General features: G+C 47.3%; 2 protein-coding genes across 2 annotated transcripts in view; one reads left to right on the top strand and one right to left on the bottom strand.

Annotated features, from left to right (window-relative positions):
- Nucleotides 1–23,197, bottom strand: part of CLPTM1 (CLPTM1 regulator of GABA type A receptor forward trafficking) — a 48,432-nt gene extending 25,235 nt beyond the window's left edge. The window contains exons 1-2 of the mRNA XM_056845733.1: nt 23,121–23,197; nt 18,224–18,342 (exon numbers count right to left, since the gene is read on the bottom strand). Coding sequence (XP_056701711.1) covers nt 18,224–18,342; nt 23,121–23,180 — 179 coding nt within the window. The 5' untranslated portion in view covers nt 23,181–23,197. The remainder of the gene's footprint in view (nt 1–18,223; nt 18,343–23,120) is intronic.
- A 503-nt stretch (nt 23,198–23,700) lies between these two features.
- RELB (RELB proto-oncogene, NF-kB subunit) overlaps nt 23,701–27,699 on the top strand; it is a 31,483-nt gene continuing 27,484 nt past the window's right edge. The window contains exons 1-2 of the mRNA XM_056845732.1: nt 23,701–23,713; nt 25,354–25,530. Coding sequence (XP_056701710.1) covers nt 23,701–23,713; nt 25,354–25,530 — 190 coding nt within the window. The remainder of the gene's footprint in view (nt 23,714–25,353; nt 25,531–27,699) is intronic.

Raw genomic sequence — 27,699 nt, 5'->3', positions numbered from 1 at the left:
AAAAGCTCCACCCTCCCTCAGAAAAAAACAGCAACTGACAGCAAAAATGTGCCTCTCAACCAGTTGCACAATTTACTGTGCTCAGTGCATCCTTTGGGAAGTCTAGGGCAGTCTCAATGATGACTCCCTGATCTGGATGGTCCAAGATAGCCTGATCTCAGAAGCTAAGCAGGGTTGGCATTTGGATGGAAGGCCACCCAGAAAATCCAGGGTTGCTATGCAGAGGCAAGCAATGGCAAGTCACCTCTGTTCATCTCTGCCTTGACCTGAATGGCCCAGGCTAGCCCAATCTCAGAAGCTAAGCAGGGTCGGCCCTGGTTAGTATTTGGTTGGGAGACTACTATGCAGAAACAGGCAGTGGCAAACTACCCCGAACATCTCTTGCCTTGAAAACCCTATGCGGTCGCCATAAGTCGGCTGCGATTTGACGGCACTTTCCACTACCACCTTATGACAACACAGAAATAGCGCTTTTAACAACAACTTTTATGTCCCTCCTCCAAGAAAACCATGAAGGTTTAAAAAGAAACATTTTATCCTCACAGCAACCCTGTGAGTCTGGTTATGCTGAGAGACAGTGACTGGCCCTATGACACTCAGGATGTTCCATGGTTGACTGGTGATTCGAATCCAAGTCTCAGTTTCCACTACCTCATTTCCCACAAAAAATAAAAGTCCAGTGCCTTTGAAGTTTCCCTTGACTGTCTTAAGACTGCCTACTGTGTATGGATTGAGGAAGGAACTGACCCCATCTATGGAGGATGGGTATATCCGTGATCATCAGCCCCTAATAGCTAAATAGAAACTCCATGTTCAGAAGGAGTCTATCTCCAACTCCTTTTGTTATCATTTGCTGCCACAACACAACTGAAAACAGCTAGGAAAATATTGTGGATCCATCAACTGTTGAAGAACTCCGAGGGTTCTCTATGTACAACAAGGCCTGTATCCCCAAGCTGGGCATTCTGAGAGATGCCGAGGCTCAGCTCTCTCATTTCCTGCTCCGGAGATGCAAAGCAAATATGCCCCCCTTTGTACATGCTGCCAGATGAGAACACTGCACAGCGTGACTGCATGTTTCTAGCCACCGCTCCCCACCCCAGCCATGACATTGGCACATCCCAGTATGAAGGAAGAGTCTAGGAGGGTGCTTTTATAACCAAATATGATTGCACTTTATTGCAATGTTTATTTCATGATTCATCTTTTTATGCCACTGTCCTCTACCTTTATAATCCACTTTCTACATTGGTTATGCTACGTCATGTATGCATTTGCAGAGAAATGCCCAACTCCCCAGGATTCATGTCAAAGTAACAATAATCACTCTTTACACACTCAAAGTGTCTTTCCACAGGTTAACAGCTGGCAACAGGAATGAGTCAGCTCCACAAGCACTGGGCAATCCAGAGCCATGGATATGCAGAATGCCATCTCCATAGGGAATGTACAAAACTAGGGAAAGAGGATTTCCAAACTCTCACATGGACAGAAACCCCGAGACCAATTCAAGGTGTTAGTTTTGACCTTTAAAGCTTGGATGAGGGTAACTGAAGGACCGTCTTCTCCCAGATGTTCCTGCCTGGGAATTAAGATCACAGGGAGAGGCCCTCCTGACTGTCCCATCAATCAGAGAAGTTCATTTGGTGGGTACACGAGAGAGGGCCTTTTCAGTGGCAGCCCCACAATTATGGAACAACTTCCCAGGGAGGTGCGTCCGGCCGGGTCACTCTCAATCTTCAGAAGGCATCTGAAAACGGTTTTACTGAGGACTGCATTTGGTTAAGTTTAGTAGCAGCCCTGAATTATGATTTTTAAATTTTGGTTTTTATGTGTTATATGTATAAGCTGCCTTGAGCTTCGTAAGGAAGAAAGGCGGCTTATAAAATTTTGAACTAAATAAATCAATGTGGCCAACAAGCAGCATTTCCACACAGCACTGTTTTTAAATTCTCAAATCCTAAATCTTTATTGCATTGGTTGTTGGACATCTTATGCTGTCCGACTGAATTTTGTTTAAAAATATTTTGTAATCCATCTTGAGTCTCAATGAAAAAGGCAGGCTACAGACAATGTAAATAAACAGAACTCTGCTGCTTGTGGCTTTTTTGAAAAAAATAACTCCCTGCAGGAGGCCGTCCTTATTGAACGGTAGAATTAAAATGTCTGATTGGCAACAACAAACCATGCTTGCAGATTCCTGCGGTGCAACTCAAAGTATCAGTAATAAATGTAAGGATAATCACATAATCATCCTCATCTTTTATTTATATCCCGCCTTCCCCAGCAAGCCGGGCTCAGGGCAGCTAACATCACAAATTTAATATAGTACATAAAACACAATACAATAAAATATACAACATAGTAAGGTAAAACCCATTTTTCAATGCTGAAAATCTATTCAATAATTGTAGAAAAGAGCAAGAGTCCAGTAGCACCTTAAAGACTAGCAAAATTTCTGGCAGGGTATGAGCTTTTGTGAGCCACAGCTCACTTTTCACTTCTTCAGATACCTGTGGCTCACAAAAGCTCATACCCTGCCAGAAATGTTGCTAGTCTTAAAGGTGCTACTGGACTCTTTCTCTTTTCTACTGCTATTGACAGACTAACACAGTTAACCATTGTGACCTATTCAATAATTGCTTATTCATGGCACCAAAATAATTCCCAGCAGGGAGAGATGTTTCTGCAACTCCACAGCTATGTTTGTACCAATGGGGAAGGGATGGACCTCAATTTCAAATTAGTCTGGAATACTTCAAAGACGGTATAACAGACCAAAGAGAAAAAGGAAGGGGAATAGGAAAGGAGGGGAAGAGAAAAAGGAGGGTGACAGGAAAAGGGACGGAAGGGAAAAGCAATAGGAGGGGGAAGGGGCAGGGGAAAGGGGGAAAGTAGGCCAGCATCTGGATATCACTGTCGCTGATGTCAACTTGGGCAGAAGGGGAACCATATCACTTAATGAAGCAAGCTCTTAGCCTCATGAACCAGACGTACCAATGTTTCCCTAAAGCAAGCATGATATAATGTGGTGTAGATATTTATGTATTGATTTAAAAAGTTTTTATGCCACCTTTCCACCCGATCAGGGTCTGCAAGGTGGCGAACATAAAACAACAACAACATTAAAACATTTGAGTAACTAAAAATAGTTAAAATTATAAAATAATTCAATCAAAACACATACACAAACACTAGAAGGAGGGCCAGTAACCATTTATTGGGGGTATGCCAGATGAAAAAAGTCTTCACCTGCTGGTGACAGACACCGATAGAGGGAGATGGAAGAACTTTCCTAGGGAGGGAGTTCCAAAGTTTTGTTGCCTTGACTGAGAAGGCCCTTTCTCGGGTCACCACCCATCTAGCTTCAGATGATGGGGGCAACTGAAGCAGGGCCTCCAAAGATGAGAAGAGTATACGGGTAGATTCATATGGGAAGAGGTGGTCCTTAAGGCATGTTGGTCCCAGGCTGTTACGGGGCTTTAAAGGTCAATAACAGCACTTTGAATTGAGCCCGGAAAAAAATTGGAAGCCAGTGTAGATGGAAAAAGACTGGAGTGATATGGTCCCTATGACCTGCAGCATTCTGTACCAACTATAGCTTCTGGACAGTCTTCAAGGGCAGCCCTACGTAATGCACATTACAGCAATCTAATCTTGTTACCATGTACAACAGTTGCAAGAACTTTTCTGCCCATGAAGGGCAGTTACCTTTCATTAGTAGCAACTCCATCAGTGAAAAGGACTGGACCCAATGGATCCATGCTGCTAATGCTGGTGCTTTCTCCCCTGGTCAAAAAACCTTTCCCTCAAAAGGGGTCCCTTGCATCAAGGAAAATGATTGCCGTTTTTAGCTTGCATCCAAGGGGTCCAGCCTTAAATTAATTAGCAACCTTTTGAGTTCCCTGGAACTGTCACTCACCACCTCTATGATGCTTCAACTGGGCTGAGTAAAAAGTACAGTACTATACCACCCGTTCTGTATTTTTATCTGGATGGGCACGGTGACCTGCAATTTTTTGCCTGTGCTGAGAATACGGAGCTCCAAGATTTTGCATAGCAGCCCTCCCCTTCCCCCATTGCCTTCTTCACTTGGATTGTTCTCGCCTGGTGGATTTCTGTGCTTCCTGGTATCGCAAAAAAGCAATATGCCCCCCTACCTGCAGGGAAGGCTGTGTTTAAAACGATGTTTTAAGATAATTGCCGGACTGAGCAGCTGGAACTGCTGCACTGTCCAGCTTCTACTAGCTCATGAATCATCAGTTAAACTCACAAACCTAGGACGGCCTGCTTCATAAATTTAATGAAAATACAAATGCGTTCTCTTCTCTCTAGGCAATGGCTTTTTTATTATTATTTGAAGTTCATGCTCAGGAGACAGTCACGTTCATTTAATATCCTCCAAAAGTAATCTTGATGGAGGAGGGTTTTTTTACTTGCTCTACTTTTCTCCAATGTGGACCAAAAGCAGCTTATAACATTCTCCCCATCTCCAGTGTATCCACACGACAACCTTGTGAAGTAGGCTAGGCTGAACGTATGTAATTGGCAACACATACAAATTTAAGCAGCTGTTTAATTGGTTCAAAGCCAGAAATGTTAATAGGCTAAACCAGATTTCACTCAGGCTTACAAAGAGCCACATGCCCAGGGACCAGTAGAGAATAAGAATAATCTATGTAGCCATCAAGCTGTATAAAGCAGCGTTATTTTTAAATGTCCCTTTAGGACACAGATGACTAACCTGAGCACAGGTGAGCAGGCTAGTCTGTAAAAAAAAAAACATGCTAGTAATGTCAGTGGACTTATTTGCAAGTGTGTTTGACTTGGATGCAACCCACACTCTTGATTTCCTTCATTATGATCCAAGATCAGTCAACACCAACATAACAGCACAAGCAAAACACAAACTATACACATAAAAAACAATTAAAAGTCTTCACTACGTTAAACCCTAGTTTCAGTGATACAAGGCAGTTAAGAAAAAGCATTTGCTTCCTTATCAACTGAGCCACAGTGCAAAATTTGGCCATCGTAAGACTAGTTTCATTCAGACAATCTGCAAGGAGTGTGGCTATATAAAATTTATCGGATCTGCCTGGAAACTTAGATAAGATAGAATGCGCACATCCTTGTAAAATGAACAGTGAAGTAACATATGTTCAACTGTTTTGACAGCATTCAGTTGGCAAAAAAACAAACGATGAGAATAAGGGATACCTATATATCAGATAGGAGACCATCGAGGAAGTACAGGGTCTGTTACACAGAGGCAGGCAATAACAAATCACCTCAGTTCATCTCTTGCCTTGAAAACCCTAAGGGGTCGCCATAAGTCAGCTGCAACTTGACGGCACTTTATACACACACATAACAAGATCTGACCTGGATGGCCCAGGCTAGCCCTTCTCATCAGCTCTCGAAAACTAAGCAGGGTCAGCCCTGGTTAGTACCTGGATGGAAGACCACCCAGGAATTCCAGGGTCGCCAAGCAGAGGAAGGCAATGGCAAACCATCTTTGGAACACAGGTAGGATAATGCTGCTGTAGTCATCTTGTTTGTGGGCTTCCTAGAGGCACCTAGTTGGTCATTGACCTTGGTCTGATCCAACATGGCCGTTCTTATGTTCTTTTATGTTCACCTCTGTTAGTCTCGTGCCTTGAAAACCCTACGGGGGCCACCATAAGTCGGCTGCAACTTAACAGCACTTTACACGCGCATATATTTGCCTGGAAGCAGCTGGTGATGTTTCAAAACTGGAAACCTTAAAGAATGACACAAGTTCAAAGAGTGACCTTCAGCTGGTCACACTCTCTCAGCCTGATCTCTCTCAAAGAGGTGTTGTGGGGATAAGACAGGTGCACGCGACCCAGTACTCCTTGAAGAACATCATAGAGTTGGAAGGGGCCATACAGGCTATCGAGTCCAGCTCCCTACTTCATGAAGGATCAGCATAGAGCATTCCTGACAAGTCCAGCTGCTGCTTGAAGACTGTCAGTGAGGGGGAGCTCACCACCTCCCTAGGAAGCAGATTCCACTGTTGAACTACTCTTACTGTAAAAAATTTTTCCTACTATCCATCTGGTACCATTCCACCTGTAATTTAAACCCATGATTGCAAGTTCTATCCTCTGCTGCCAACAATGAACAGCTCCCTGCCCTCCTCTAAATGACAGCCTTTCAAATACTTAAAGTGAGAGATCATGTACCCCATTAACCTCCTCTTTTTCATAATGAACATTCCCAGGTTGTCTGGAGCCGTCTGAAGAGCCAGGTCTTCTGGACTAGCCCGACCGACTCCCACTCACCAACCATCGCTGCCAAGATGGGGAGAACCAGGACCCGGCAGGTTCCACCCCCTCGCAGTAGCAGGTTGCCCGGCTGCTGGTCCGGAGGCGAGCTGCCCTGCCTACACTCGACTGCACTGCTTTCCAGCCTCATAAGGAGGCTCTGGAGAGCCATGGCCAAGAAGCGGCAGGCGGATCTGCCCCTCTCCAAGCATGGTCTCCATCGCTGGGTATCAACTGGCAGGCCCCCGAGAGGATGCACCACACTGCCCAGCCATCCAAGGCAGCCCCAAAAGAGGCAGGGGCGGAGAGGGAAGCGCAGCCCCAGGAACGCCTGAGTGGCCAGAGAAACACCTACCCACCCTTCACCAGATGACGACGAGGGATGGGACCAAACAAGCCATAGCAGGGGAGGAGACAGGTGATGGGGCCAATTGGCAGGAAGCCAAGCGAGTTTGGCAGGATGCCAGGCAAGCACGATGGGTGAGTCCTCCTATGGGAGGTGATCAGAAGAGCAGCAGCGGGAAATCAGGGATGGATGGGATACGGAAAGGGGTGGAGCAATCTATTTAAAAGAAAGGTCCTGAGCAGAGGCCAAGAAGGATGCAGGCTGGGAGGTTCTCACAGCACGGGGAAACTTGCAGCCAGGGGAAGAGGAGGTTCTTTGTCCTCATCTCCTACCCAGTCTGAGGCCGGGGAAGCTCTCCAGGAGCCTGAGTCAGAGAACATAGAGGGGTGAGAGGAAGGGGTCAAGGAGGCAGAGCTTCACAAAGGTCCTTTAGCCTTTCCTCGTAGGGCTTGGTCTCCAGGCCCCTGATCATCCTCATCACTCTCCTCTGCACCAGTTCCATTCTGTCCACATCCTTTTTGAAGTGAGGCATCCAGAACGGCACACAATACTCCAGGTGCGGCATGACCAATGAAGTGTACAGCAGGACTACAACATCTTCCGATTTGGCTGCTACACCTCTGTTGATACAACCCAAGATTGTATTAGCCCTTTTTGTCGCTGCATCACACTGGCTGCTTATATAATTGCGCTCTAACAATCATTTGCAATTGGATTTGCCTGTGAAGATGAGACTATGAAAGAAGGAGATTGACTGCTGTGGTGTAACATCTACTCATGCGCAGAAACAGCCCTGCTTAACAATCAATGCCATGGTGAGTTGTTGCAGCAAACAGGCATTTGGCTGCAACTACAGCAACCCGAACAAGAACACTTGGCTAAAAAAAATCAGAGAAGGTCTCTATTTTGGAGCAGCAAGAGAGGAGATGGAAAAAACTGCCTCTGGGACTTGAGGAACCTCTCAGTCTCACTGCTGCCGTCACCACTCCCCTCCAATAGGTTATGCGCACAAAGAGGGAGAAGACAAATCCAGCATAGCAAGCAACACAGCTCTGCCTCTATTGGTTCAGGCCAGAAACATGCCAGTGCAAGTCCCAGCTTAACCACCGAGGTCTTAAAGCCTTTCACGAGGGCCTCTGATAAGACGAGATGAAGATATAAAGATGTATTGTTACCACACCCAAACCCCTCAGGATAGCAAGGAAGGAAAACAAACAAACAAACATAAGCCCCTTTGGTTTCCGGAAGGCAATGGGTAAGGAGGACAAGATAAGCTCATTGCGGGGACTGGAAAGTGAAATTATAACAGGACATGAAGAGAGGGCAGAACTCCTCAATTCCTACTTTTCCTCAGTCTTTTCTTGTGACAGAAGCAGTGCTCAACATGGCATGAACAGAACACATGGTGAGGGAAGGAAATTGCAGCCTAGGATTGGCACTGGGGTAGTGCACAAACACCTAGTTTCTTTAAATGAAACGAAGTCCTCAGGGCCAGATGAACTGCATCCAAGGGTACTCAAAGAACTTGCAGATGTAATTTCTGAGCCTCTGACCATTATTTTTGAGAAGTCTTGGAGAACGGAGCCTTGGCTTACCTGTGAGGGCTCCTTCTTCTCTGAGGGAAGAGGACATCTTATTAGCGGGTGTTTCCTTTTCCTACGCTCAGGGATAGGCAGGATCTCAAACTTTCACTTCCTGCCCTGTGCTGGAAACGCCCCCCCCCCCCGACTTCCAGTTCGAGGACTTCCAAAGCAGAAATAGGACAGGAAGCAGACATAACACCTATAACTCAAGAAACATGCAACGAACAACTGTTTACAACTGTGTAATCAGAACCAACATGAATAACATGCAAATTGTTAGAAACTTGGGAAAGAACACTCGGGACGGAGTGAATGGTTGCAATAGCAGGTGCTTGCATCTTATTATTCATCACTCTGGTGCTTACATGTTGTTACTCTTCACCCTGGGCGGGCAAGATGTCCTCTTCCCTCAGAGAAAAAGGAGCCCTCACAGGTAAGGCAAGGCTCCGTTCTCTTCTCTGAGACTAAGAGGACATCTTATTAGTGGGATTTTCAAGAGCTGTTACATCTGGATGGGATTAAGTATCCTTCGCCACTTGCTGCAAAACTCTTCTTCCGAATGACGCATCTGCGGAGGCATAAGCGTTGATTTTGTAGTGGAGGGACTTGCCCAAGTGGCCGCTCTGCAGATTTCTTCCACTGAGGCCTGCTTATCAAAGGCTGCCAAAGTCGTTGCACTACGTACCGAGTGCGCCGTAATCCCCTGTGGGCAGGGGATGCTGGAATGGTGGTAGCATAGCTGTATGCATTGCTTGATGCACTTGCTGACTGAAGGATTTGACATCTTGAGTCCCTTGTTTGGAGGAGAAATTGATATGAAGATGGCTTCCGAATGGCTTAGTTCGTCTCAAATAGATTCTGAGTGCTCTCCTCACATCCAAGGTGTGCCAGTTCTTCTCTCTTGGATGTTCCGGATTTGGACAAAACGACGGCAGGATCAACTCTTGCTGCCTGTGAAAACTAGAGTTCGCTTTTCGTATAAAGGTCGGGTCCGGCCGAAGAACAACTTTGTCTGCATGGAATATGCAGAGACTGTCCCTGGATGACAGGGCCCCCAAATCCGAAACGCTCAGAAAAATGACCTTCATACACAGGAAGGATAGCGACACCTCTCTCAAGGGTTCAAATAGTGGTCTAGTCAAGGCATTTAACACAACATTTAACCTCCAGGTGGGGAATCTGTGAACTGTCAGGGGGGTCAGGTATGATACTCCCTTTAAAAAGGTGGTGATGTGAGGATGTTGTGTAGTAGCGTATCCATCAAGGTGGGTGACCACGGTAGCTATAGCCGCCACCTGTCTGCGCAGAGTGGACGATCTGAGTTTTAAAAGTAGACCATCCTGCAGGAAATTTAGGAGGTTAGCTGTAGAGATAGCCAGAGGATTAAGGTGTTTTCTGTTGCCCCAACAGACGAATGCTTTCCAGGTAAAGCTGTAGATGCGTTTGTTGATAATTTTCTGGCTTCCAACATGGTGGAAACTACCTCCGCAGAATATCCTAAGTTTAGCATCCGCTGCGTTTCAAGTCCCAGGCGGTCAGTTTGAACCACGCTGGGTCCGGATGCAGAATGGGTCCCTGGTGAAGAAGGTCCCTGGTCACCGGTAGCTCCCACGGATCTTGAGCGGATAGCTCTCTTAATGCTGGAAACCAAGGTCTTCGAGGCCAGTAAGGAGCAATTAGAATGACATGAGCCTTTTCCTTCCGAATCTTTCTGAGTACTTTGGGGAGTATCGGAAGAGGTGGGAAGGCATATAGTGTCTCCCTTGGCCAAGGGGTCTCTAAGGCATCCACCCCTTCTGCCTCGGGGTGAATGAACCGTGAGAAGAACCTTCTTAGCTGTCGGTTCTTTGAGGAGGCGAAGAGGTCCACTGATGGGCGGCCGAACCTCATGTGTATGAGTTGAAAGACGTCCTTGTTCAGGGTCCACTCCCCTTCGTCCAGCTGCTGCCTGCTCAGCCAGTCTGCCTGTGAGTTTAGTACGCCCTTGATGTGTTCTGCCCTTATGGAGGTAAGGTGTTTTTCCGCCCAGTTGAGGATAAGTAGTGCCTCTGCATGGAGGAAGGAGGAACGAGACCCTCCTTGTCTGTTCAGATGAGCTTTGGCAGACACACTGTCCGTTCTGATCAGGATGTGTTGGCTCTCTACCAGGGGCTGGAATTACAGGAGGGCTTTGTGTATGGCCCTCAATTCTAACCTGTTGATGTGTAGACGTGTTTTTGGCGTAGTCCACTGACCCTGGGCGATGTGATGGTGGAGGGTTGCCCCCCATCCTTCTAGACTTGCATCCGTGAATATCTGAATCGGAGACTCCTGTATGTGTGAGAGGCCCTTGGATAGGTTGGACTTCTTGGTCCACCACTTGAGGATGTCTGACTTGCGGTGTCAAAGTGAGGCGGAGGTTCTTCTTCTGAGAGATCTGAATTTGGTATGGTTTTGAGAATTATTGAAGGGTCCTCATGTGTAGCCGTGCCCATGGAACTGAACCTATGCATGACACCATGAGCCCTTGGAGTCTTACTAGGGACGATAGGCCTGTCGATGTTGAAGTCATGGTGGCTCTGGCCAAGATCTGTAAGGTGGATATCTTGTCTTGAGGGAGGAACATCTTGTTCTGAACAATGTCTATGATGGCCCCCAGGTGATGTATCCATTGGGTAGGCGAGGTGAGGCTCTTGGACATGTTCACCAGGAATCCATGATGATGTAAGGTCCGAATGACGGTCTCTGTGTGATGTCTCGCCATCAGTTCTGAAGGGGAGCTCACCAGGATGTCGTCGAGATAGGGGAAGATGTGAATCCCCTGTTCTCTCAAGAGTGCCACTATGTTGACCAGGACTTTGGTAAAAACCCTTGGGGCTGAGGTAAGCCCGAAGGGCAGGGCTCGAAACTGGAGGTGGAATTGACCATGGGTGAATCGTAGGTATCTGCGATGGGATGGGTGTATCATGATGTGCAGATACGCCTCCATCAGGTCTATAGATGTCAAATACGCTTGTGGTCGTAGTGCCTCCACTATGGACTGAAGGGTTTCCATTCTGAAATGTTTTTGGCGAACAAAGCGGTTGAGGAACTTCAGATCTAGAATGGCCCTCCAGTCTCCATTTCTTTTGGGCCCCGTAAAGAAAAAGGAGTAGACCCCGGTGCGCTGTTCTGAGTCTAGAACGTGCTCTATTGCTCGAATCTCCAGAAGGTGTTGAATGGCCCTTTGTGTTTGAAGTGCCTTGTCCGGGTTCCGAGATACTGGGGAGGCTAAGTAGCGATTTGGGGGGAACCTTTGAAAGTCTATTGTGTAGCCTTGGCATATCAGCCGATGTACCCAGGTATCTGTTGTTGAGGAGGCCCAGGCTTCTGCAAAAAATTGTAGACTTCCCCCCACTGGGGCCAGATTGGAGTCATTGTTTATTTTGCTTGTCGCCAAATCTGCCAGCTTTGTCTGCTCCCTGACTATTGAACTGGGAACCCTTGCCAAATCTGGACCCTCTCCTAAAGGTTCCCCGTCCCGAACTCCAGGTGTTTCGCCTTCCATCTGATCTGGGGCATGCCACGAAATGTTATGTTCTGAAGGGACGAAAGGAGTGAGAAAAGGATGGCTTCCCATCCTTCTTGATGTACTTGGGCAAGGCCTTTTTCTTGCCTTTGGTTTCTACAAGAATGTCGTCTAGCTTCGGGCCAAATAATCGTCCACCTTCAAATGGATACCCAAGAAGGATGGATTTTGATCCGCAGTCAGCAGACCAAGATCTAATCAAGGCTGCCCGTCTGCCTGCGCAGGATGCCGCCAAGGATCTGGCTGTGAAGGACAAGGAGTCCAGTGTCGCATCAGCCATGAAGTTGGAGGCCTTTAGGAGGCGATTAAGCCCATCCAAAACTCTCTTGTTATCCTGTGGGAGTAAATCAATAATTTTTCGGATCCACATGATGCTGGTTCTTGCCACCAGGGCAGCAGTGGCTGACGCTTGGATAGACAGAGCTGCTGCTTCATGCGCCTTTTTGGCCGCATAATCAATTTTTCTATCCAGGGGATCTTTTATGCTGCCTGCCCCATCCTCAGAGATTAGGCCTGAGGACTGGAGGTCTGTCACAGGCGCCTCTACCAATGGTACCTGTAGTAGGGTCATGGCCCTGGGTTCCAGGGTATACAGTTTTTTTATAGAGGCTGGTATCTGCTTATTAGACATGGGTTTTTGCCATTCAGTTTTAATCAGGTTCTCAAAATACTCTGGGAAGGCTACTGATCGTGATTTGGTTTGTAGTCTAGTAAACAACTCCTTGGATCCCCTGAATTTTGCCTTGCTCTTAATGGCTTCAGTGTCCTCATCCTCATGGAGATCGAGGGCTGCCATAACTTTGCATAAAAAGGACTGATAGTCTTCCCCTGCAAATAAACGTGGATGAGGGTCTTGGCCCTGGGTCCCCCCTTCTTGCTTCTCTTTGGAGAACTCCCCTTCTCTCTCTTCTGAGGAAGAGAGATTTTCTTGAGGCTGCATGGAAGGGTGGGGTGGATGGGCCTTTTTGGCTGCCTTAGTTGGCCAGGCATTGCTGGAACCTTGGGCTATGGGCTCTGATCTTACTGAGCTTACTGAGTGCAAATTCTTCCCTAAGAGCCTTTCGCATTAATGCAATCACCCCTTGCTCAATCCCCCCCCCCATGACCTGGGAATGAGAGGTTTGTACTGTACCAGATCCGTCGCCCGTAGCAGTCTCCCGCGGAGTCGGCATTATGGGCTGGTTGATCACTCTCACCTTCGTCACCTTGCAGGAACAAACAGGGAGGTTCGGCAGCCGTTTTCTCAGCGCGCGGCTTTTTCGCGCCATTTTTCCCGTCTCCGGCCGCCTGCCTTCGTTTCGGTTTTGCCGCGGCTTCCCCCTGCTCGCTTCTACTGCTTTATGTCAGTGGGAGGGCAGGAGCCCCGTATCTACCGCCTCGTCCCCTGAAAGGAGTTCCTCTCTGGACTGCTCTTCAATTGTCGCCATTTTCCTCCATGAGGGGAAAAAATGTGAAGGCGCGGGGTGGGGAAGGAGACGGGAGCACGGAAGGGTACAAGGTCACAAGAAGGAACAGACTGCAGGGAAACGGGTTTTAGTAGAAAGGAAGGAAGATTGAAGGTTGTAAGGTAGGATTCAGTTCAAAGCTTAGCTAGGGAGCTCGCTTTGATGCTGCTTATCCCTCTGAGGCAGGAATAGAACTGGAAATCGGGGGGCGTTTCCAGCACAGGGCAGGAAGTGAAAGTTTGAGATCCTGCCTATCCCTGAGCATAGGAAAAGGAAACACTCGCTAATAAGATGAGAAGAGAACAGGTGAGGTGCCAGAAGATTGGAGACGGGCAAATGTTGTCCCCCATCTTCAAGAAGGGGAAAAGGAGGATCCGGGTAACTACCTACCCATCAGCTTGACTTCTATACCGGGAAAAGTTTTCGAACAAATCATCAGTCAGTCCTTGAGCATTTAGAAGGGATGGATCTGATTACTAAGAGCCAGCACAGGTTTCTCAAGAACAAGTCATGTCAGACTAATCTTATCTCCTTTTTGGAGAAAGTTACTACCTTGCTGGATCAGGGGAATGCTGTAGACATAGTTTATCTTGATTTCAATAAGGCTTTTGATAAGGTTCCACATAGTATTCTCATTGACAAATTGGGAAAATGTGGTTTAGATCCTATTTCTGTTAGGTGGATCTGTAACTGGTTGACAGAGCGCACCCAAAGAGTGCTTGTTAATGGTTCCTCATCCACTTGGAGAGAAGTGACTAGCGGAGTTCCTCAGGGATCTGTCCTGGGCCCTGTGTTGTTCAACATCTTTATAAATAATTTGGATGAAGGAATAGAGGGGATGCTTATTAAATTTGCAGATGATACTCAATTGGGAGAGGTAGCAAATACGGTAAAAGAGCCAGGATACAGGAAGATCTTGGCAGGCTGGAGAATTGGGCTAAAACTAATAAAATGCACTTCAACGAAGATAAATGTAAAGTTCTGCATTTAGGTAGGAAAAATCCAACGCATAATTATATAATGGGGGAGACTTGTCTGAGCCGTAGAGTGTGCGAAAAGGATCTTGGGGTCTTGGTAGACCAAACACTGAACATGAGTCAGCAGTGTGCTGTGGTAGCTAAAAAGGCAAATGCGATCTTGGCCTGTATCAACAGAAGTATAGTGTCCAGATCACGCGAAGTGATGGTATTGCTTTACTCTGCTCTGGTTAGACCTCACCTACAATATTGTGTTCAGTTTTGGGCACCACAATTTAAGAAAGATGTAGACAAGCGGGAACGGGTCCAGAGGTGGGCAACAAAGATGGAGAGAGGTCTGGAGACCAAGTCCTATGAGGAAAGGTTGAAGGAGCTGGGTATGTTTAGGCTGAAGAGGAGAAGACTGAGAGGGGATATGATAACCATCTTCAAGTACTTGAAGGGTTGTCATATAGAGGAGGGTGCCGAGTTGTTTTCTGTTGCTCCAGAGGGTCGGACCAGAACCAACGGGTTGAAATTAAATCAAAAGAGTTTTCGTCTAGACATTAGAAAGAATTTTCTAACTGGTTCTTGTAGGTTATCCAGGCTGTGTGACTGTCGTCTTGGTATTTTCTTTCCTGACGTTTCGCCAGCAGATGTGGCAGGCATCTTCAGAGGAGTAACACTGAAGGACAGTGTCTCTCAGTGTCAAGTGTGTAGGAAGAGTAATATATAGTCAGAAAGGGGTTGGGGTTGAGCTGAGTCATTGTCCTGCAAAAAGTATCAAAGGTAATGTGCTAATCATTGTCCTGTAAGTATCAAGATAGTGTGCTAATGAGGGTGTGGTATATGGAACCATTGTATCCTGAAATGATCTGTTAACATGTGGAATCCAAAGCTATTCCGCATGGCTAATGTGGACTGTAGTCTTTGTTAGTCAGGAGGTTTTCAGGACAGGAAGCCAAGCCTTATTCATTCTTAAACCTCTCTTTTCTGTTAAAGTTGTGCTGATGTTTATGAATTTCAATGGCTTCTCTGCGCAATCTGACAAAATAGTTGGTAGAATTGTCCAGTCTTTCAGTGTCTTGGAATAAGACCCTGTGTCCTGTTTGGGTCAGTCCATGTTCAGCCACTGCTGATGTCTCAGGTTGGCCAAGTCTGCAGTATCTTTCATGTTCTTTTATCCTTGTTTGTATGATGCATTGTGTGGTCCTGTGGTAAACTTGTCCACAACTGCAAGGTATACGATATACTCCTGCAGAGGTGAGGTTGTATTTTCTTGGTGGGTTTAAACACTGTAGGTTATGTTTTTTCAGACGTTTCTCCATCCTATCAGTGACTCCTTTAATAAATGGCAAGAATACCTTTCCTATGGGAGACTGTTTTTCCTGAGTTTTCTGATTTTTGTTTGGTTTAATGGCCCTTCTGATTTCATTTCTGGAATAGTCGTTTGCTATCAGTGCATGATTTAGATGATTAATTTCTTCCTTGAGAAACTGTGGTTCACAGATCCGATCTGTGAACCAGTTTCTCAAGGAAGAAATTAATCATCTAAATCACGCACTGCTAGCAAACGGCTATTCCAGAAATGAAATCAGAAGGGCCATTAAACCAAACAAACATCAGAAAACTCAGGAAAAACAGTCTCCCATAGGATGCCTACCACAGCTGCTGGCGAAACGTCAGGAAAGAAAATACCAAGACCACGGTCACACAGCCCGGATAACCTACAAGAACCAATGAACTCTGACCGTGAAAGCCTTCGACAATTTTCTAACTGTTAGAACGGTTCCTCAGTGGAACAGGCTTCCTCGGGAGGTGGTAAGCTCTTTTTCCCTGGAGGTTTTTAAGAAGAGGTTAGATGGTCATCTGTCAGCAACGCTGATTCTATGACCTTAGGCAGTTCATGAGAGGGAGGGCACCTTGGCCATCTTCTGGGCATGAAGTATGGGTCAATGGGTGTGTGGGGGGGACGTAGTTCAGAATTTCCTGCATTGGGCAGGGGTTTGGACTAGATGACCCTGGTGGTCCCTTCCAACTCTATGATTCTATGAGGGCTTCTATGAGGGTGTTACTGAGGAATGTAGGGAAAAGGCATTGACACCAGTCCTCAGCAGAGTATAAACTAGAAACAGGAAATGGAAGCCACACAACTATCCCCCCTCCCGCTTGAGCACATTACAAGATGTTTATCCAGCAACTAATAATCAGTGATTTGAATCAGGCACTCGAAGATAGGGTTTTGTAGGACTAGAGGTGAGCCATGGATAGCTTTCCTTTATTTGCTGCTTAGTGTAAACTGACAGCCCAAATTAGCCAACCGTGGCTTGAAATGGGTTTCTAATTCCGGTTCGGAGGATAAGTGCAAACCATCGTTTGCCAATTTCGACCTTGCAGCAAATGGCAGTTTGTGCTAAAAAGCCAACTGAACATAAAACGAAGCACAAGAGAAGGACGCATGTGGCTCCATGGCTTGCTTCCAAATATGGTTCAGAAGACAAATCGAACCAAGCCAACGTGGGAGAAAGGAGGATTACCAAGGTGGGCACTAAAGCACGTATTAGTTTAATGAAAACTTTTTTTAAAAGATCCAACAGAGCAATCCAAAGACCCTCTTCTTCAATATTTGCTACTGAAATAGTTAGAAAAAGAGAGACTTCAGAGAGAAATAAGTGTCATGTTGAATCTAAGGCAACACTCCCTTCTCTGCTGTTTCCGCACTACATTTGGTAGTAAATATTATGCCGAAGGAGCCTGAAAGATGCTGGGACTTTTTATTATCTTGTGGAGTTCATGTATTTTGGGTGCAGCTTTCCGCTCCCTTTGCATCAAGTTTCAGGAACACTAGCTTCTGCAAGTGATGCATGAAGCAGAAGCCAAAGAACAGGCCTATTTCTCTACATGTCTCATAACTTTGCCATCTGCTGCCCATAAACCAAAATATCAGATTTCCAAGTGACATCTAAGGAGCTGGCTCTAATGGAAGTATGAAAGGCCCCGGATATTTGAGAGATTTGGTAAAAAAAAAAAATGCTGAGAATAAGAGAGCAGAATTGTCCATCATGCACTTAAAAGAGGCTGGCCAGCTGAATGCCTTATCAAAAGCACTTGGTCACGGGACAATTTCAGCCCTGTATATTCTCTGCTTCTTGTGCTGCATGATTTTATGCAGCTGTAGGCCAATGGTGGAGAAATGGTGAGAGCCAGCGTAGTGCAGTGGTTAAGAGCAGTGGACTCTAATCTGGAGAACCGGGTTTGATTCCCCACTCCTCCATATGAGCGGTGGACTCTAATCTGGTGAACCGGGTTGGTCTCCTATACATGAAGCCAGTTGGGTGACCTTGGGCCAGTCACAGTTCTCTTAGAGCTCTCTAAGCCCCACCTACCTCACAAGCTGTCTGTTGTGGGGAGAGGAAGGGAAGGAGATTGTAAGTCGGTTTGATTCTCTTTAAAGGTAGAGAAAATCGGCATATAAAAACCAACTCTTCTTCCCAAGGACTTAAGACCTAGTGGGCCTAGTTCTGACAAACAGCAACGGAAGGGGTAAGCCTGTATCTCAACTACACCTCTCTATATGGTGTGGGCCACATCACCAAATGCTTGTTTATGTTAAAAAAGATTCCCTGCACATACAAAATAAACACTGGGGAGACGGTTTGCCGCTCAACCTTTCCCCTGACTCACTCATTTTCTAGACAGGGGGTAGGGGGTGGGATTTTTTAAAAAAAATGCAAGATACAATCAATGACAAGGTCTCACTCCGAGGAACTCCATGCTCATGAGGTGCTCTGAACACGCTGGAGCCCAGTGTCAATGCTAGATATTGGTGGTACAATGGCTACATTACAATGGTTGTCACCGCCTTCATCAAAACACACCCACGGTATGTGAACCCTGAAGGTGACTTCTACAGGCCAACTGTGATGGGGAAACACTAACTCCCTCTCTTTCACACACACACACACACACACACCTTTTCCCATCAAGCTGGCTTAGTTTTTAACATATACACACAGGCCTATAATGACCACAGCTCTGGAATGTTCAAGATCTTACCTGAACAGGACTCCCTTGATGACCTGCCAGGCATTCGGCGCTTGCTGCGGGGGCTGATTCTGTTGCTGGGTCTCGGCAACTCCTTCGCCTCCGCCAGCAGTTCCATTGCTAGTTACTTGCTTTTTTTGGGGGGGGGGGGAGGGAAGAGGACGAAATGGGGAAGATAGGTATCAGTAAGAGCCATTTATTGTGGGAAACTGAAACACCGCAACTGCGAATCCATTTCTGAGCAATCCAACAAGACGAGACACCCCACCCCCCGTTTTACTTGCCTTTAGGGAAATGTGAATTATTTCCTCTTCCGGAGAAACCATTTGAACAGCAATGGTAATAATACACAAAGCACCGCCCACTGCTGATTTAGAGAGCTGAGGCACAGTATGTGGTAACAGCCTGCAGTGCAACGCAAGGAGTTCCTCATTCAAGGCCTTGCCTATGTACTCACTGGCCACTATCACACGGCCTCAGTATGTGGAACATGGCAAAATACAACAGTACAAGAAAAGCCCTTCTGGGTCAGGCCAAAGGTGGCTTTAGACCTGCCCAACAGCAGCCAGCGAGAAGTATCAGGAAACCACAATGAGGGCATGACGGGAAGAGCCCACCCGTCCTGACCCCCTGCCACGGATACTGAAGGTCTCTAATAGCCTAATAGCTATTATCATGCCTAAAAGCTGTTGGTAGATTCTTTCTTCACAACATTGTATAATTCCCCTTCAGAACCATCTAAAGCTCAAGGCCACTGAGTTGAATGAGTTGTTTCATTTAAGTAAGAACCATCTAAAGCACATTATGGCAGTGATTTACACAAGTTAATTATGGGCTATGTGAAAAAGTACATGCTCTCTCATATTTGCCCCGAAACCTACAGCTGATTCATTTTATTAAGTGACCGAGTTATATGAAGGAGGGAAGAAGGGAAAATGGCTCTTATTTTCTCAGCACCATTCATGCTTTTATGAATCTATATTCTCCCCAGCCTTGGTCGTATTTTTGCCTAGACTAAGAAGTCTGCAGATGGTTTTGTCTTCCCCTTGTAGGGAAAATGTGCCAATGCCTTTGACAATTTTCACTGCCCTTTTTCCAGCTGTATGCCATCCTTTTTTTTGGGGGGGGGGGGAGGACCAGAAGTGCATTCCAGGTTCAAAACCCAAAGGAGCCACAGAGAAAAATGGTCATTTTACATTCAATCCATTTCCTAATAACCTCTAGCGGGGGTTAAAAATGCTGTCACCCATGCTAAAATGACTAAATTGAGGCTACTGTACTTTGGTTGCATTATGAGAAGACAGGACATTGGAAAAGACAATAACGCTAGGAAAAGTTGAAAACAGCAGGAAAAGAGGAATACCCAATAGGAGATGGGAAATCAAGAAAGGAAGCCATGTCTCTCAGTTCATGAGACTTGAGCAAGGCTATTAATAATAGGACGTTTTGGAGGTCATTAATCCATAGGGTCGTAATGTCGCCATAAGTCAGAAGTGACTTGATGGAACTTAACAACCCCCTTAAGCAGTGCTAAACAGTTCAATGCCCATTGAAGTCAATGGTCTTAGAGGGGTATAACTCCTCTTAGGATGGCACTGTTACACCCCGTAAAATTCTTGGCTGGGGATTAAGCATGGGGTATAAATTGAAATATAAATTATTACAGCATCGAATTCTTTCCTCAAGTATATATCTTAGTTTCACCTTCAAGACAACCTGCACTCAAAACTTAAGATTTCAAATCTGGACAGCATTTCATTTCAAATCTGAGTAGATACCATTTTACACCTAGAGACAAAGGGACACTGGATTTCAAAAAAATAAATAAAGGACATTTATGTGAAAATGTCAACAGTGGGGAAAGGAGAATAAAGCGAAAGTAACATTATAGCTCCAGGTGATCAATATCCAGGGGAATCCCGATGGGGGAAATAAATCTAGTTGTTTTTAAGCGATAGATGGCGAGCAATCAAAAGGGAAAGATAGAGAGCTTGTGAGCGGATTCCCAGCAAAAGGTGGATAAAACAGGTGTGCCTAGGTTATTCCCCCTGCAAAAGCAATTTTTCTTTTTATTAAAATATTTATAATCTGCCTTTTTCTTGTTTAAGCTAAAACCAGCCACATGCAGCACTATTTCCCAAATTTGTCACTATTAGGGCACTCTTGTACCCATCCACAGAGAGCTCAGCTGTGTCTGTGTGAGATACTGTTCTGAGGTTGCCCTCTGCCTAGAGATAGACAAGCTCAGAGCAGATGCTCATGCAAAGATGCAACAGCCAGCTTCCTCTTGAAAATGGGTAATTCTGCAGAATCAGGAGCAGATATTCCAAACACATTCAGTGCTGTGATATGACAGAAAAATCCTCCAACAGATGCCAAGCAAGAGATAGGAAGCAAGGGCAGAGTAGTGGTTCATGCAGTCACATAGAGGGCTGCATCCTCTAAGGATAGCTGCTTTAGGAAGGCAGCACCCCTTTAACTGTTTTATTAGTTTACTTTTCGCCCCACACTAATGTGGCCCTCCTGCATTCACCATTTGCTCACTAAAGGGTAGTTGAACACCTGCAGGGAGAACTGGGCTGTTTAATCTAGAATCAGTAGCTCAGAAAAGCATTTCTTCGGGAATGAAACAAGTTCTGGGGTTGAGGTGTCTGCAACACACTCAGGAATGTTGTGTGTGTGTACTGATCAGACAAAAGTAAAGAGCAGTGCTGCAAAAATAAAGGCATCTTGGAGTTGTGTAGAAGAAGAAGAGTTGGTTTTATATGCTGACTTTCTCTACCACTTAAGGAAGAATCAAACCAGATGACAATCACCTTCCCTTCCACTCCCCACTGCAGACACCCTGAGTGGTAGGTGGAGCTGAGAGTTGTGACTAGCCCGAAGTCACCCAGCTGGCTTCATGTGGAGGAATGGGGAAACCAACCTGGTTCACCAGATTAGCATCCACCACTCATGTGGAAGGAGGAAGAGGAATAGTTCAGTTAACAGAGTCTAAAGGCCACATTTCCCAGAAAAAGAGAGAACAGCATGTTTCCAAGATTGTTAAGCCTAAAGTAGCCAGTGTTGAAGAGACGGCAGGACAGTCCCCTAACCTAGACAGAAGGAAAAAGATGTCAAGTGGCATCAGTTAACTGATTGCACATGAACCCATAGTCACCTTATACTGATTCAGTCCACTGCTCCTTCAGGGCCAGTACTATCTATTTAGACTGGAAGCAATTCTCCAGGATCTCAGGCAGAGTATTTCACATAATCTGCTTCCTGATCCTATAAACCAGATATGCTGGGTATTGAACCCAGGACCTTCTGTATGCAGAGCACATGCTCTACTGCTCAGAGAGCCAGCGTGGTGTAATGGTTAAGAGCAGTGGACTCTAATCTGGAGAACTGGGTTGGTTTCCCCACTCCTCCTCATAAAGCCAGCTGGATGATCTTGGGCTAGTCACAGTTCTCTCTGAACTCTCTCAGCCCCACCTACCTCACAAGGTGTCTATTGTGGGGAGAGGAAGGGATGGTGATTGTAAACCGGATTGAGACTCCTTAAAGGTGGAGAAAATCAGCATATAAAACAAACAGTTCTTCAGCCACAGCCCATTCCCAAATGAAAGTGTGAGCTGGTGAGGTAGTATGGTGAGGGAGATACAACAGGGTGACTGGAAGCTGGGAAAGGAGCAAAAAAAAAGAACCAACCAGAAGGAACCAACCAAGCAGGCAGAGAGACAGAAGCTACAAGGAACATGGAACCAGTGGCCACCTATCAGGGGCTCATCCTGTTTTTATGAGGGAGTTGCTTAAAAGGTGCTGAGGCACAGGAAGAAGATTCCCCCCTTCCCCCCCCCAGCAGCAAGCTAATTGGAAGTCTAACTCCTTAGTGCATGCACCTGGCTGATCAGGCAACTGAGGCAGAAGCAGAGAAGCATTAGCCCAGGGAAGAAGCCCATGGCCAGGGTGAAGTGCAGAAGGAGTCAGGTGAAGTTGGGCCAAGCTCGCAAGAGGCACAACAGCAGAAAGAGAAACCCTAGGAAAAGCCATGGCTCCAATGGGGAGGGACGTCGAATGGTGACCAATGCTCTTTCACTGGCCCTTCGCAGTAGTGATCTCAACCCTGGCACCTAATAGGTGGCCAAGTCTACTTTGCCCCTCACCAGAGCAAGGCGAGGGTCTGCCCCTCCTCCCAGGGTCATCTTTCCGGTGGGGGTGTGGTCCTTCCCTCCTGCTCTTCGTCAACCTTTTAAACAACCCCCCACCCCCACCCCACGAATCATGCATGCGCTTCATTTTCTGTGGTTCCTGTTCCTCCGCGTCCTTGGCCAGGCCCTCTCTTCCGCGCTGTTTCCCCAGCTTCCCTGCACCCTGGTTTTACTTCTGCTTCCCGGTGTGGTGCTGGAGCGTCTCCCCTCGCCCGGTCCCTCGCACCACGCGGCTCCCGAGGCGGGATGCCACCACGCGCAATGCATGGAACTGACGCAGATCGTCAGCTCACCCGCGACTTCTTCGCATGGCCTTGACTGCTTCGCGGGGTCGTTGTTGTCAGGCTCCAAAGGAGGAACCTGGACCCCCTGCTGAGGTCTGACTAGGGGGCGGCCTAATCGAGGGGAAAAAGGGGGGCGCCTCCCAAAGAAGCACAACCCGTTCATTCACAACGAGAAAACAACCCTGGGGAAGAGGGAGGGGCCTGGCAGACAGCCGGCCCTGGCAGCCAATAGGGGGTCGGCGATGCGTGTCATATGACCGGCCTAAGGGGCGGGGGCACGAGGGGAAATGCCCCCGGGGGGGGGCTGGGGCAAACAGAAGCGAGAAGGTGGCAGGGGACCCCGCAGCCGCCTGGCGTGGATAGGGAAGAAGGCGCCGAGGGACGGTTCCCGCGGGGGGGGGGAGAAAAAGAGCCGAGCCCCACGAGCGCTACCTGTTCGGGGCCGGCCCCGGGACCCGCCACCGCCACCACCTCCGTCCCCGGCGCCGCCATCTTGCTGCGCCGTTGCCTCGCGGAACTCTCGCGACGCTTCCCGAACCGCTCGCGTGGTTTCCCTCCACCCTTGGCCGGGGCACGTGATTCAGTCATCCGCCCGCTCCCCCTGGCCTCGAACGAGACTTTGTGCTCGTAAACTCGCGAGAGCCCCCGCCCCAACCGCCGCCTCCCTGGCTTCGGCCTCTTCCCACGCGCGCTATCCCGGATCTGTTCCCTCGGGCTAATTAAATCGAAGTAATCCGTCCCTCCCCGTTTCTGTAATCACGATGACAATGATAACATATATAAGATCCTATACGGACAGGCGCTCCATGTCCATGCCATAAGTAATGTTTGTAGAAAAGAGCCAGAGTCCAGCAGCGCCTCAAAGACTAACGAAATTTCTGGCAGGGTAGGAGCTTTCCTCAGCCACAACTCACTTCTTAAGATAACAAAGCTCCTACCCTGCCAGAAATGTTGTTGGTCTTTAAGGTGCTACGGGACTCTTGCTTTTGTCTACTGCTAGTGACAGACTAACATGGCTACCCATGGTGATCTATAAGTAATATTTGTACAGCAAGATTCCAGCAAGATTATTAAAACAATGCTATTTTAGTGATAGAATCATAAGCAAATGGGTTGAAGTACTTAATATTGACTTTAGTAAAAGGTAAAGGTCCCCTGTGCAAGCACCGGGTCATTCCTGACCCGTGGGGTGACGTCACATCCCGACGTTTCCTAGGCAGACTTTGTTTACGGGGTGGTTTGCCAGTGCCTTCCCCAGACATCTTCCCTTTACCCCCAGAGAGCTGGGTACTCATTTCACCGACCTCGGAAGGATGGAAGGCTGAGTCAACCTTGAGCAGGCTACCTGAAACCGACGTCCGTCGGGATCGAACTCAGGTCGTGAGCAGAGCTTTTGACTGCAGAACTGCAGCTTACCACTCTGCGCCACGGGGCTCTTGTCGTTGATCTTAGACTATGCTCTAAAACCCATTTCATATGGCCTCAAAATGTCCCTGTGATTGGTCAAATTTCAAAATTTTCTCAGGGGCTTGCAGCGCCTGAACCCCCAGCTGCATGGGCTCACTGAGCTCGCCAGAATCTACTCATAGCCTACATTTTGGCAGCTGGATCCTTGAATCCTTCGTTGGTACACGGCTTAATAGTTATATAGCTTAGCCCTTAGGCTAGAGCCAACTGGAACCATAAAAAGACATCTGAATTCTCAGTTCAGGCTGCGCTCGTCTGGCTTGTGCATTTTAACACCCAAATCAGATTTTCACCTCTTTATGCTAACGAGCCCCCTCTGACAACCTTTTACCTCTCTATCAGAGAATGAACCAATAGAACAACTCCACTGAAGACGATAACAGCAGTTACCCAGACCTCACTGTATGGCCCACTTTCAAGGACTCCACCCCGCCACCTTGTTCTCCACCATTTGGGCATCGATGTCCTTGCAAGGGCAGCAAGGCCCTTTGGACCTTGTTGGATGTTGCCCTAATTGTTGCTGGTTGCTAAGGGGCCCCCATAACAGTTCAAGCTTCAGGGTCCCAAAAATGTAGGTCTGCCACTGATTCTCAATAAGCATCACTTCACTAGCAGGCTCACCCCAGTTCCTTATCATTTTCATCATGAGTTCCAGTGCTTGCTCAGGTGGATCTTGAACACCCCAAGCCTCTTCTTTCACTTGAGAACTGAAGATGTGACGGCTATTAGCCATGACAGCTGGATAACACCTCCATGTTCTGAAGCAGTCTATCCCTGAACACCAGATTGTCGGGTGCAACCCACTGGGCAGAGGCGGCCGCTGTCTTTCTGCACTGACTATGGGCTTCCCGGGTGCCGCCTGACTGTCCACGGCTGGAAACGGGAGGCTGACGCCGAAGTCACATTGGGTCTGATCCTGCACTGCAGGGCTCTTCTTATGGCCTTCGTGTCCTGGAAATGCAACGAGCCTGGCAGGTGACAGCTACCTTTTTTCCCTTGTCGCCCCTACACCGACGGCCCAGCGGGGTTTGTGCTGATTTAAACCACGTGCTTGCTCCCCTGGGCCCGTTTTTCTCTTGGAAGAAGGAGCTTCCGCTGCCAAAAGGCAAAAAGGAGGGGAAGGGGCTGCGGGTTCCGGTCATAACCGTCTGGCTGGCACCCCGCCCCCATCCTGATCCGCCGTTTCCTTCCTTTCCAGGAATTGCAGAGTTCCTGATCTTCTCCATCCTATTCAAAGAAATGAGCCAGGAACTGCGGGAACTCCAAACTGAAGCTCAGGAGGAGGAAACAGCAGCCGCGAAAGAACTGTCCCAGCCTGAGCGGCGGCTGGCGAAGGAGCACTTTGGAGAGACCCCCGGAGAAAGAGGAGAGCCGGGTAAGGGTGGCCAGGAAGTGTGGGACTCGCTTCCAACAAGTTTCTTGCCGTTAGCCCTGGATTCTGGTAATCCTTTTCGACGAACACTGAGTAAGGAATTGGGTGCAAAGGTGGCTCGTTCCTACTTGCCTGTTGCATGCCCATGTGCCTTCACACATGCGGAGAAACGCCCGAATTATCCAACTTTGTGTTACAACTGCAAGATTCTTCTCTTCTGCCTGACAGCTTGCTTTGTTTACACTCCACCTTTCTTGCTGATACTCAAGGTAATAAGAACAGCAGAGTACACACAACTGACAACTAAGCATAACGGTTCTTCATCTCTTGGAAAGCTCTACCCTCTGACTTCTGAAAATTAAACCCTACTGGTAAAGGGCACAGAAGCAAAACAGGCTGGCTTGGTTTCTGATCAGTTGGCCATAATAGCAGTGTTGCGTAGTGGTTAGAGTGTGGAACTAGGATCTAGAGGACCCAAAGTGACTTATGACAGTCTGCACTTCTCCAGTTTATCCTCAAGAGGACCCAGTGAGGTAGGGTTAGGCTGAGAGTGCAGGTGACTGGCCAGCGTTGGTGGCAGAGTGAGGATTTGAACCTGGGTCTCCCAGATCCTAGTGTGACATTCTAACTGCTACACCACACCATTACCTCTCCTCCTGTGTTCTGCCACAACATTTCCACTCATCTGTCCAGGGCCTTCTGTGGGTACCACCCTTCAAATGGTGACGCGCACAGCTACCCGTACACATTCATTCTCTGTAGTGGCCCCTGCCTGAAGAGATTAGGAAGGCTCCCATGCTTCTGTAGTTCAGCAAACTATGTAAAATGGAGTTGTTCAGGACAGCTTTTCTATAAAACAGGACTATACTATAATGGAAATGGTGCAGAAAGGTGGTTATAAAGTGCAAGAGTGTGGATTGAACCACTACATATAGGATGTATTGTCAGTTTGCTACATGTAGAAGAAGAGGAGTTGGTTTTATACCCTGCTTTTCCTCTACCATAAGGAGTCTTAAAGTGGCTTACAATCATCTTTCCCTCCCCGCAACAGGCACCTTGTGAGGTAGGTGGGGCTGAGAGAGTTCGGAAAGAACTGTGACTAGCCCAAGATCACCCAGCAGCAGTCTTCATGTAGAGGTGCGGAGAAGCAAACCTGGTTCTCCAGATTAGAGTCCGCTGTTCTTAACCACTATACCATGTTGGTATTGCCCTATTGTCCCTTCATTGTTTTCTACTTATGTAATACTGCTGTTCTTTATTATATCCATGCTCTGTATCTTCCCTAATAGGCTATGCTGATTTAGGTTTTGTTAACCCTGGTTTTAGTAGATTGCTCATTAGATGTCTCTTCCTGTTGATTGGATTGACCTATACAGTGCTTGTTAGATGTCTCTTTGTATGGACTGTAACTGATTTACACTATGTAAATCTCTTTGCATCTCCCTGAGAAAGGTGGCCTATAAACACAAAATAAATAAAGATGCAGGATGGGAAATGTATGCTGTAGGATGGGACTGGGATTTGGCATGCTGAAGGTCCCAGATTCAATGCCTGACATCTCCAGCTAAAAGGATCAGGTAGTACGTAGCAGTAATGTGACAGACCTCTGCCTGAGATGCTGGAGGGCTGCTGCCAGCTGGAGCAAGCAATCCTGACCTTAATAGGTCTGAGTATCAGGGTCTGACTAAAGATAAAGCTGTGTGTGTGTGCCGAGTTTGGAGGGGACCCAGATGAGATTTGGGCCCTGAAGCTATTCATGGCGGTTAGCCACAGTAGCTCAATGCAGGGTTGCCAACAGGCCGGGAGAAAAAAAATCTTGCCTTATTAATGCAGGCTCAGTGTGTGGAACTGGGCATCTGCAATTGTTCATGGCTTGGAGGTAAATAACATCAGCTGGTAAATGACACACTATTAAACCCCAGTTAAAGGGACAAGACAGTATTCTGCCACCTTAGCTCAACAGAGCCTCCTTTTCAGAGGCAGTCTACCTCTGAGTATTGGTGGGTGCAAATTGCAGGGGAAGGGGGCTAGTTGAGAAGGGAAGCACCAGTTAAAGCCCCTAAAGGAATGGCAGCCTCTTTATCAACCCACCCACGGCGCTTCGGTTTGCTTTTCCCTTTCTGGGTTTGTTTAGCCCCAGCTGCCCGGCCCTTTACGGCTTGTCAGGGGGCT

Source organism: Euleptes europaea, chromosome 3 (assembly GCF_029931775.1).
Source record: "Euleptes europaea isolate rEulEur1 chromosome 3, rEulEur1.hap1, whole genome shotgun sequence".
NCBI classification, from domain to species: domain Eukaryota; kingdom Metazoa; phylum Chordata; class Lepidosauria; order Squamata; family Sphaerodactylidae; genus Euleptes; species Euleptes europaea.
The sequence above is the reverse complement of the archived record's forward strand: the minus strand, read 5'-3'. Positions and strand labels throughout refer to the sequence as shown.